General features: G+C 45.0%; 1 protein-coding gene across 1 annotated transcript in view; it reads left to right on the top strand.

Moving 5' to 3' along the window:
- The first annotated feature begins 280 nt into the window (after positions 1-280).
- Positions 281-12366, top strand: part of CAMK1D (calcium/calmodulin-dependent protein kinase ID) — a 255649-nt gene continuing 243563 nt past the window's right edge. Inside the window, exons 1-2 of the mRNA XM_008574657.1 lie at positions 281-309; positions 1571-1702. Coding sequence (XP_008572879.1) covers positions 281-309; positions 1571-1702 — 161 coding nt within the window. The remainder of the gene's footprint in view (positions 310-1570; positions 1703-12366) is intronic.

Genomic DNA, 12366 nt, shown 5'->3' with positions numbered 1-12366 from the left:
GTTGCTGCCGCTGAAGGGCTTCTCCACCTTCTGGAAAATAGAACTGGTAAATCCGACAGACTCAGGAGAGAAACCACCGTGGTGTTGTCAGTATTAGGACTCACACGCGGCCCGCAGCCAACAGGGAAAGTGGAAATGAATGAATGGAGTTATCTGGGGTCGAATCACTCATGGCACTTGAATCCTGGTCTTTCCCCTTGTTCTGACATTTTCCATTTGGGTATTTTGTGAAATGACTGTCTTCTGCCCCTCAGTTTTATATAATTCGATATAGACCTTGATGGTGGACGAAGGAGAGTTCATGTTCCGGTAGAAACACTGTCCCAAAGACTCACAGTTAATGGCCCTATCTGGAAGTGAATTCCTCTCACTGGAAAGGATTTTTAAAATATCTGTTTGTCCTCCTTTGGCCTGTGACAGAGTGCACATCCCTGTCCAATGGGTAAGGAGAGGGAAAGGAAGGCCCCCTCTCCTAGCTTAGGCATCTCTCCAATAGCGACTGAAGAATGTAGTCCCTGAGGCCCTGGTATTGGATGACGTTGGTGCTTCCAGTGGTTTCTTTTGAGACAGGAGAGTTTGTCTCTAATTATAATTGTGTAGAAGCCATCTTTAGAGTCTCTCCGAGGAAGTAAGTGTTGCTCCTGAAAGTCTAGGGACAGAGAATGACTCAGTGGGTTTTGTATTTCCTTGGTCTGTGTGCAAGCAGCCTGCGTCACTGAGGTCTGGAGACAGTGGAGGAGGCTGTTTCTGTGTCAGAGTCATTAGGAGAGTTCTGTCCCCAGCCCAGTGTGGCACCCAGGCCACGCCTGCTGGCACATACAGGAGGTGGCTCTCAGGCACTGCCTGCAGGGCTCGCTGACCACAGTGGGTGACCTCCAGTAAAACAGGTTCTCTGTCCCCACATGTCCTGGTTTCAGCTGACTTTTCTGCTGTTGCAGAATTAAATGTGTGTTTTCAGGCAGGAAAGTCTTCCCTACTGTGTGGTTCTTGTTTGTTGGTTTGGTTTACAGAGGAAATAAGCTGCTTATTGAAAACTTACATCCCCCTACCACTTAATTAACCCTGTGTCAATACCACATGTCCCACAACTCCCACTGTAATTACATCCTTACCTATCTGTGAGAGTGAATCCGATGTTTGTGACGTGCTCTGATATGGTCTGTGGGTGAAATGGCCTGTGGGAAACTGGGAATTTTAGTGGGACTTTCTAGTCTGGGTGGAGGCGTGAGGGCAGTCTTCCTCTGCAGGAGGAACTTCTCTGGGAGCTTTCCTGTTGGCTCCACAGTGATGCCACCATGGTGTGCAGCTGGTAGCAGGTGGCACTGGAAGGTGGCCAAACCCATGTCAACATCCACATGTCCTTTTGCATGAAGGCATGCTCGTCTGTGTGTATTTCTTTGCATAAAGGTGTTTGGTAAGGAGCTGTGCTGGACAGAAAATAACAATACTGCCTGCAGTCATGCCCGTCACGCCCATGTTGTTGTTACTTAAACAGTGGTGGTGGCATTAGAGGTGCCACCGTGAAACCCAAACTGAACCCGATCTTCTTTCTCTCCCTCTTTGTTCACAGCGGGGCCTTTTCAGAAGTGGTTTTAGCGGAAGAGAAGGCAACTGGAAAACTCTTCGCGGTGAAGTGTATCCCTAAGAAGGCGCTGAAGGGCAAGGAGAGCAGCATAGAGAACGAGATCGCCGTCCTGAGGAAGTAAGTGCTGGCTGCCCTCCCCTTGCACACTGCATCCGCTCCCCATCCCCGGAGCGCCCTGGCTTCCTGGGCCACGGAGAGGGGTGGGCTCTGCAAATGACCGACATTTATGCAGCGCTTTCAAAGCATGTGAAATAAGGATCCGTTATCTTTTATAACATTCACACCAGTCGTTGAAAGTAATTATTATCCAAAGAGCACATTTGTCAGGCAGACTTGGTTTTGAACTGAGACCCTGCCACTCACTGTTCCCAAGTGACCTCAGGCCAGAGCCCTGAGTCTCTCTGTAAAGTGGAGTTAATAATATCTCCCTTGCAGGGGCTTCTGAGGGTTAAGTGAGATGTTAGCATGTGTTTGTGGCATGCTTACCACAGGACCCACTGCATGGTACATGCTCAGTGAAGGGGGGCTGCTGCCACCACTGGTTTGAGTGCTGTGATTGTTGTCACAGGGCTCTATTTTGTAATAAGGAGATGAAGCTCACAACATAAAGTCACATGTCCAAAGTCTTGCAGCTCCATGTGGCAGAGCCTGGAATAACAAGCCCTCTACGTCAATTTCCACACTTTTTGATGGTTTCTGCCACTCTTTGCCATAGATGTGGCACCTGGCACCTAGCAGGTTCTGTAGAGTTCGCTGTTTAAGTGCTTCACCTCTTTATTGAGTTTTAGTTTTGCTCCCCATGTGTGATAGAACCAAATCAAAATCTCATCCCACCATTGGAATGATACATGCAGAATAATTCTGACATGACTGGATGCACCCCAGAGATGATCTCTCATTAGTGTGGTGTCCAGCCCTGTTCCCCAAACTGTCAAGTTTAAGCTGTTCCATTATATGTCACGAGGTTTGGGGGAACAAACCCTTATATGGCACCTGCTTTTGCATGTTTGGAGTTCATCCGAGCAGCATGCTGTGGAAATTTTTCAGAGTTGCTATTAATAAAAGATGTTCAAAATATCCTTGAAATTTTTGGGGTTTGGAATCAGCACATAGCAAGAGTCCCTGTACAGATAAACAAAGCAGATTGAGAACATGCCTTCTAGGGCCTCAAAACAAAATCTTACACTCCCCACATTCTTCTTGAGTAATCCATCTCCCCCAATTCTCTCTGTCTGGGACCACAGTGCCCCATTGAACAGTGCTTCACCACCACCCGTACAACCCTGAACAAACCCTGAGGTGGTCAGGACAGTCTATCCTGTCCTGACCCGTGTGTGACGCAGAGAGGAACCCACAGCATATGTGCTGTGCGTTCCAGGACAAATGGGTCTAGATAGCTTTTTAGGGTAGGGGTTTTTGCTTATTTGTTTGGTTGGTTACTAGGTTCTCTGGATTGTCTGTTAGGGACCCAGTGAGTTTCAGATTGTCCTAAGGAGGATTGCAGGAAATGATTCCATGGAAGAGAATCTGTAATAACAAATTAAGTACATTAGCATCAAGCAGGAAAACACTATGTTAATGAAACATTTAGTTAAATTGCCCATTTCCCAATATGAAATCAGGACTTGGAGAAGAAATTATTCACTGGTGACATTGTCACCAGACACATTACAGATATTTGACATTTTAGATGGAATTCTGGGTGGGCTGAGAGCTTTCCAAAGGTTCTATGTTGGACACAGGGCTGTCCACTGCCAAATTGAGGGAGGTGCCCTTATTTTTATGTGATTCCCTTATGGGCTTAGAAGTAAAATAGCTGAGGAAGTCAGTTTTTATTCTTAGTGTTGTTTTGCACCCACCTGGGCAGGGGCATGGATGTAGGCTTTATACGCCAGCCCTCGGTGCCATGGACGTTCTGCTGTAATTAGGGGCACTACCCTGTGCCTCGTTCAAATAATTATTTCCAAGGAGAAGGCATTTGAAACCAGGGATGGCCAGGGATTTGGGATAACTTGTTTTGATAGTTTCTATCAGCTGTTGGGTTGCCTTGAAGTACAACCCTTGTTTCAGGAGTAAAGAACAAATAAATGATTTCTCAAGTGATAAGAAAGGTGATCTGTCTCCTGTTCTGATTTATTTTTTAGTGCTCAGCAAATGATTTACCTGTGGAATAGAGGCAATTCCACATCCTAAGCAGCTGAAAGCAAAGTCTATGAGCTGGAAAGACAATAGTTTGGAATCACTCTTAGAATGTTGTCATGGAGACATTCATTCATCTAATGAATATTGTTAAATCCCCACTGTGCATCAGGTGGCACTGCTAGGCACTGAGCTTAAGAGGTAAGATGCAATTCTTGCCCTCTGGGAGCGCACAGTTTTGTTACTGAGTGCAGTGAAATTGTAGATGCCGTGGTAGGAGCAACACCAGGGCTCAAGCGTAGGGGTGTCCAGTTCTTCCTTTGGGATAGGGTGTGTGCAGATGGGAAAGGCAGAAAGGCAGAGGGACATTCCAACCAGAAGGAGCAGACCAAACAGAGGACAGGAATTAGGGGGCAGGCTGGTGTGCTGGGGAACTCCAAGTAGTTCATCTGACCGCTGCAAAGGGTTCAAGGTGGGGCATGGGGAGACCTCAGGTTGGAGAAGTAGGATAGTGGAGAACCTGTGTATCCCACTTTTGACTTTGAACTTTATCCTGTAGACAGTGGGGAGCCACCAAAGTGTTTTAATGAAAGGAACAATATGATCAGGATTGTTTCATGAAGATTATTGTGGCAGAATTCAGAAGGATAGATTGGAGGGGGCAGAACTGTATACGTGTAGGGAGTTAGGAGGCCATTGGAAGAATCTGGTGGAGAAATGAAGAAGCAACAGATTAAATCAGGAGCCATGGAGCTGGGATGGAAGATACAGATACGAGGGTGTGAACATGGTGGGATCTCTCAGACTCAGGGATTTGGAAGGAGTGGGGAGAGGGCTGAGGGAGAGATGGGATTCTAGGATAACTACTAGGTTTCTGATGTGGATGGCTGGGTGGATAAAGACCTCACTAACTGAGAGCAGAAATGCAAGAGCAGGAGGGTAGGTGATGAGTTCTGATGTGGACATGCTGAATGTGGGGGTCTTGGGGACATCCAGGTGCAGATGACCAGTTGACCATCCAGGTCTGGAACTCAGCTGTGATCTGGGCTTACTGGGTGGTAAAGTTTTCTGAAACAGCAAATTAAACAACACCACCAACAACAAAAACAACCTTTTGGTTCTTTACATAACTAAGCCATTATAGATGTGATCCCACATGGACCTGCTCTGTTCTGAATTCTGCCACATATCCTGATCATTTGTATATTTCCCCACTTTTTCATCCAAGTAGGCCCATTTAAGAGACTGCTTGCCCTCCTCCTATGTGCTGAGTTTATTGTAGGGTGAGAGATTTATTTATTTCTTTGGATTAAAGTCATGCAGCTAATATATCCTTAAGGATGTCTTTGTACTTGCTCTGAAAATAGTTCCAAAATGAATTTTCTACTTGATAAGTAGATATTAAATCATGCTACGAGGGGGAAAAAAACCCTGATAAGCGTCGTGGTAGGCTGTTGCTATGCGGCAGAGAGAGCTGCTGGCCTGACTCTGGCAAATCTATATGATTCAGCACGAGCTTTTCCAGGAATGGTTAGCTGCAGTCCCACCAATGAGCATTTTCTGCATTATGCATATAACATCATCAGCGTTATCCACCTCGGGTTAGATCATAGTTTATGGTTTCTGTGGTATTATTTATTTAGAGGACAGGCACTGCCCAAATCTAATTTCAAGGCAACACATAAAGCACTTTTGCAGGAGTAGAAAGGCAAACGCATAAACAGCCTGCATTTAAATGGGAGAGGGAGGGAGAGGAGATGCATAAAGCTGAAAAGTGGGTGGAGCAGCAAAGTAGATCCAGAGCAACTCTTTTGCTCAGTCGGGGAGACTGAGGCTCAGACTGATGAAAGAGGTAGTGTCATAGCGAAATATGGCTCCAGAACTCAACATGCTGTTCTGGTGGTTACTTTTGTAGGCTGCAGAGATTGCCTTGCGGAAGAGGCCTGGGCAGGAACTGTTTGGAAATTGCATGTTCTCATCTATCTAGGTACACTGGAGTCTCAGCTGATGGTCTCTGCCTCTTTCTCTAAAGCACTGGTTCTCAGCCCTGGCTGCACATTGAAATCACCTGCAATGCTTTTTAAGCTCCTATGCCCAGACTTCATCCTAGACCAATTGGGTTAGAATTAGAGGTTATGGCATTGGAAAATTGAAAAAGCCTCTCTCCTGCCCCCACCCAGTGATTCTAACACAGAACCTATTCAGTGTGGAGAACAGCCGCTCTCAGGCCTTCTCCTCCTGGTCTTACCTTCCAGGGGGTGAAACTGCTCTTTATCCATCCAGGTGTATGGTAGATGCTTACAGATGCATGCACATGCCAGCCGGCTTCCTTTAGGTGAGAAATTTCCTTGAGAGGAGCGAACTCAAGTGTGGTCCCTTTGGAAGAGCTGGATTTCATCATGAGAAGGTGAACTGACTTGAGTCCCTCATGCCATCAGTGGGGAGCAGGCACCGGCCTTGCTTGTGGAGAGTGGCTGGAGAGATAGGGGCAGTGGTGGTGGTACCTGGCCTGGAGAGGCTGGCGTGGGTGTTGTCAAGTCAGCACGGGGTGGAACTGGGCACAGTGTCGGGGTCATGGCTGCTGAAGACAGCAGATGCCAAAGCCCAGCCTAGGTTGCTGGGCTGGAGCCCCCAAAGGCCCTCAAGGTCAGAGTTGATGAGGGAAAGCATGGTGGGAGTGGGCCTTCTGGATGGAGTGTGAGTTGGCCCCTCAGCCCCGGGAGGGCAGGACTTCAGAGGCCAGGGCAGTAGCTTAATTCTTTGGCCACTTTAGCCCAGACATCCTCCCCTTAGTGCAGACTTACTAGAGGGAAGGCAGATTCTGTGCCCAGACGGGAAGACAGCTGCTTTGGGATTAAGTCGTAGCCTCCAGTGAAAGGCTTAGATGTCCATGAACTGGTGGAAATCTGGCGTGCTCCTGATCCTGCAGCAATGTTCTAATGGGAGGCTGGCCCCATGCACTTGTTTAAATCACTGCCAAGTGCTAGTTTATTGTGTTAGAGAAACATAAACTTCAGTAGAAAGTCATTGACTGGAGGTGAACAAAACCATTTTTCTAATAACAACATGGCTGAGCTGGTAAAGCCAGTGGTTGAATTTCTCAGACACCAATAGAGCTTTTTAAGGATCTATCTGATCTGCCTAGAAGGGGATGTTCTGAAATAGAAAGACCCCTTCTCTATTTCAGGGGGAAGGTAGCACAGGCAAGAAGTGTGAAATGTAATGGCTAATTTTTAAGGATCTATCTGATCTACCTAGAAGGGGATGTTCTGAAATAGAGAGACCCCTTCTCTATTTCAGGGGGAAGGTAGCACAGGCAAGAAGTGTGAAATGTAATGGCTAAAAGCCATGTGATGACAAACAGGAGCAGGTGGATCTCCTATGATCCTAGAACTCTCGGCTGCCTGGGGAGATCCATCCTGAAAGTTATCTTGATTTTGGGGGGAAAAACCATGCAATTCATATAACAGTGTTTGAGGGATGCGATAAGTTATTTGGTGGTGGTTATTGTTTTATGTTGTGTGTGTGGTTAAAGTCAGAACCTTGCCAAGCTTTGGGCATGTGTGAGCCTGTCTACTGAATGACCCTAGGTCTTCCGGAATCCTAACATAATCTATCCTGAAAGCATCTAATTGCAGAAAAGAGTTGACAGTCTTCCATATGGCCCTGCCAGAGACCTGAACTCAGAATCTCGCCTTTTTTGGGGAACTTCCTCTTTTTTTTTGCTCTAAATCTAGGCCTTTGTATTTCTCGGAGTCCTGCTGAACTTCCTCCCGAGTGAGGTAGTTTTATTTGCCAGGTAAACAATAAATTCAGCTTTATTTTCCCCACCATCTGGCTGTCGTTGTTTCTTTCATCCTGACTGCGTGTGTCTACAGAAAAAATGAAATGGGTCTGACGCCAACGCAACTGCACAGCTTGGAGAGGACACAGCTGGGGCTTCCAGGCAGCCTTCTCCTGGTGCTTTGTCCACAGCAGGTAATCAAGGAGCATTTTTTTATTTGACTAGAGATCCAGAATCAATGCATTTCTATTAGTAACTTCTCAGACGTTGCTTACATAACTTCTTGAATTGAAGGAAAATAGAATTGGCTATATCCCTCAAAACTGGGATGTCCAAACTAGCTCGAGCAGGTGTGTTGTGTATCTATCTTTCCAGGGACTGTGTGTCTCTGGGGCCTCTCCCTGCCTGTAGTTTCTGCTTCCCAAATGTTGCCTGAAGCGTGGCTCTCATGGAACAGTCGGTCAGTCTCCCTTTCTCCAGTCCTTTCTCCCACAGCACTGTGTGAGTGAGTGTTCAAGTGTCTAATATTGACCCTCTCTACTTCAATTCCAAAAAGCCACCTGCTTGATAGAAGGGCAACTGCTTGGTAAACAAGCCCCCCACCTTGTGATTTGTCTCTCCAGTTCTCTCCTCCCACCCCCACCTCCATGTCAGTTCAGTCCCTCTGAAAGGAGCACATGATTGCCTCCATGTCCCCTCCCATCCTTTCCTGCTGCCGTTTGACATTCATCTCCTTCACAATGCACCCTTGATTGTCCTTGCCTGGGTGGGCCCTTCCTTTGGAGACCCCACAGCACCAAGCTTTCCCTCCATCACTCCTGCCTGAGCCTGGTGATGTCTACCTCTCGGGACGAAGGGTTTCCTGAAGGTAGCCCTGAACTAAAGGCATGATGGCGAGAGTGAAGGCAAGGGGAGGGGGTCCCCAGGTGAGATTAAGGACTTTAGAAACATGGGGATTTAGGGGAAGGGAGAAATGAACACTGAGTTCCTACTCTCCGGCTTTGGAGATTGTAGTAGTCAGGGTTCTCTAAAAAACAGAACCAATAGATATATAGAGATATAAAGGAAGATTTATTATGAAGGATTGACTCACGCAATTATGGAGGCTGAGAAGTTCTATGATCTGGACAGCAAGTGGTGTAATTCAATCCGAATCTAAAGGCTCAAGGACCGGAGTGCCAATGTCCAAGGGCAGGAGATGGACGTCCTAGCTCAAGAAGACAGAGGACATTTGCCCTTCCTCTGTCCTTTTATCCTATTCAGGCCCTCGACAGATTAGATGGTGCCCACCCACATTGGTGAGGGTGGTCTTCTTTACTCAGTCCACTGATTCAAAGGCTAATCTCTTCCAGAAACAGCCTCACTGACACACCAGAAATAATATTTTACCAGCTTTCTGGGCATCCCTCAGGCCAGTCAAGTTGACACATAAAATTAACCATCACAGTGACAAGGTGGGTGGCAAGTCCCTCAACCACTATGGGGTGTTCTGGAAGAGAGGCAGGCTTGAGGGGGAGGTGGTTCTCTTATGGCAACAGAGCGTACTTAAATCTAGTCTGGCTGTTCCTACCACCTTTTATACTATATATATTACTCTGTAGATATTTAGAGTAGTTGAAGAAACAGTGTGTTTTATCACGCTTTTAGAAACTGTCAGCTCTTTGGGTGCTTATTTCCTTGTGCTATCTCCCCGTCATTTAAGCTGGATGTTTGCTTAGGGAGTTCAGCTTTGTGCGGAGTAGCTGGTGGTTTAAATTCCCCTAATAATATATTTTGGCAAATATTTTCTCCCTTCTTCTGTAAACTTACTTAGCTAATGATTTATACAAATTCCCCTTAAATGATTCCGAGGTAAATGTATATATATCTGGAAGCCTAATATTCCTAAAAAGTCAGAATAATTTACATTGGAGAATCACACTACACGAAGGATCAAATACAAGGAGTTCTGAGATAGACTAGGATGGCAAATATAGAAAAAGAAATAAATATGTAACAAAAGTTTGCTGTTTCTTTTTTGTTAAACTTTAGGTTGTATCAATTCTATCTTCTACATGGTTTTGGCATTATTTATATGGGTAGGTAAATTATTTTAGTAAAGCTTTATTTATGATTCACTATATATTTTAAATTATATATAATTTGATGCATAAATTTTATTTTAGAAATTCAGTCCAGGGTTATCATTTGGGTGGTTTAAACAGTTGTTTACCATTTTAAAGCTATATAACTCTTTTTCTCAAAGCTTAAAATTGAGGTCAGAGGCTTCAAAGCTTAAATTTGAGGTCTTAAGCCAGGTTTTGGAAAATATGCAATTGGAGGGATTATTTTTTAAAAAGAGTAGTTGCATGGAATTTGATAAATGAGATTTAATATCTTTTTTCTTTTTGCAATTTTTATTTTTTCTTTTATGACTATTTAAAAAATAGTCTTGACTGTATGATATGGACAAGTAGTAGATATCACTTGGGAATATAAGGATATTTGTTAATAAATGCAGTGCTGTGCTGTAATAGATACAGTGTTTTTGGTTCTTGTTGAAGGCTCCAGAACTGATGGTCTATATGCACATATATGTGTATAAGTATATGCATGTATGTAAATATACTATATGGATGTATGTGAATATATATATATGTACACGTATTTTAAATACATCTACGCTTTTTATATCTTTCTATTGAAAAGCAATACATTCTTTTGCTTCATTGAGTAAATGGACCCCCAAGGCTGTCAATCTGCTGTCTAGAGCACCTGAAAAAGATAGTAAGGCATGTGAAAAGCCTTTTTGAACTTTAAAATGTTCCAATGTTGGGTATTATGCAAATATTAGGTATTCCCACTCCCATTGTACTACTGGATAACAAGAGTATATCTGCGAGAGAGAGAGGGCAGAGCAGATCTGTTTTGTCCATTTTATGGAAAGAGAAACTGAGGTTCAGAGTGTGTCATTTGGTGAGTGATGGAGCTGGGGAGACAGCAGAGAGCTCTAACTTGAGGAGCTGGTCTCCGTCTTTTAGGGTACCCAGCCTCACCTTTGGTAGAAAATCACTACCAGAACTTGGCAGACTCTAAGAACAACTTCCAGGAAACCGAAGTCTTATGACTCCCAACAAATAGTAAGAAATAGATGTCAGTAATTAATAGACTGATAACTTTAAAATCAGAATTCAACTTTCTGTTCTAACCTAGCCTACTGAAATCCACAGCAATTTATCTATCTCCTTGAGATTTTAAATCCAGATATTCTTACTTGTTATAATTTAGAAACCAGCTGGGACTTCTTCAAGCATTGTTTTATTTATTCCTTACAATAAGCCTACAAAGTGGATATTATTATCCACATTTTACAGATGAGGAATTTGGACTTACTTAAGAAATTTGTAGAAGGCACATAACCAGCAGTGAGTAGAGCGGAAAGTCAAACCTAGCTCTGTCTGTCTCTTTCCATCATGATTTTATCCACCTTGTGTCTCAAACAACCCACTGTGTGTTGGAGGTGCTTATTTATGGTGGAAGAATAAATCTCTGATTGTGAGTTCTCAGCTCATAGGGAGGCAGGATAAAATACTGGTGAAGACCCAAGAGTCAGCCTGCCGAAGTTTCCATCTGACTAGACCACTTAGAAGGTGCATGATTGCAGGCAAGTTATTTCAACTCTGGGCTTCCATTTTCAGGAAAGTGGGTTGGTAATAGTAACTTGCCTCCATAGTTGTTGAAGAGATCCAAGAGTCAGGGTGCAGGAGGCGTGGAGTACAGTGGCTGGCGCACAGCGTGGGCTCTCCAAATGTGTGTGCATAGGGGGGCATCTTGCTGGGCAACAGGAATAGCGAGAAGGTGCCTTCCCAGAAATCATATCCCACAAGCACTGGAGTCCAAGGAAGTCCTGATGATGTGGAAACAGCCTGCAGTGATGAGGTGGCTGTCCCCTTTCAGCAGAGAAGGTACTGCAGTGGTGGGCTCACTGCTGTGGCAGAGTTGTCCAGAATGCACCAGTTTTACTGTTTTTCTGGTTGAAAAAGCTCCTGTGAGAACTTCTGCCCTCCTTGTCTCTCTTACCATTAGCTTCTCTTAACATTGGAGTCACCAGAGCGTTAGAACTGGAAAAGGAGCTTAGAGATCTTGGTCGTGTTCTCTTGACTTGCAGATGAAGAAACAGGTCCAGAGAGGTCGAGTGTCTGGCCCCAGGTCACAGAGCTAACTCGGGCAGATGTGGGGCCAGAATGATGGTTTCTCCCCCTCATTCAGAGCTCTATGCACATACCATGCTGCCTCTCTGTAGAGCGTCCTTCAGGAGGATGCAAGAAAATAATTACTGCTCATCTTTAAAAGCCCTCTGGTAGGTTTGGCAAGGACTTAAGAATCTACCCTAGTAGCTTGGCCAAATTCCAGTATGGGATATTGAATCTGGTTCCAGAAATTCCCCCTGTGATTTCAATGAGATGTGCTGTTCTTTCTGACTTCCCCTCAGTGCAGATGCAGTCTTGCTGTGGGCTGCTTGAATTACCATCACGTTCTGCCCCAAGCCACCTCTGGTTCTCTGGAATGCTCTAGAAAGTAGCTCAGAGGCCGACTCAGAGCACACTAAAGATTAAACATTGGAAAGGCTTTGATCCCTTTTCAGCTGTGTTCTATGATGGTGACCCTCGGTGTCAGTTGCTTGTCAGTAGAATGAAGATAACACTTCTCAGAAGTGCAGTAGGAAGCAGCCAGCTACAGATTGTGGAATAATCTGGAAAATATGGAAAGGGCTACGCTGGTGTGAGGTCATAATCTAGGAAGACCTTTTCCATTCTCTCCATCAGCTGCAGGCCAGAGAGCTGTACTCTCCTTCTCGTAGCTTTCCGAGATGTTCTGG

Source organism: Galeopterus variegatus, unplaced genomic scaffold, assembly GCF_000696425.1.
Source record: "Galeopterus variegatus unplaced genomic scaffold, G_variegatus-3.0.2 Scaffold1080, whole genome shotgun sequence".
Classification (NCBI taxonomy): Eukaryota; Metazoa; Chordata; class Mammalia; order Dermoptera; family Cynocephalidae; genus Galeopterus; species Galeopterus variegatus.
This window is presented reverse-complemented; position numbering and strand designations above follow the sequence as displayed.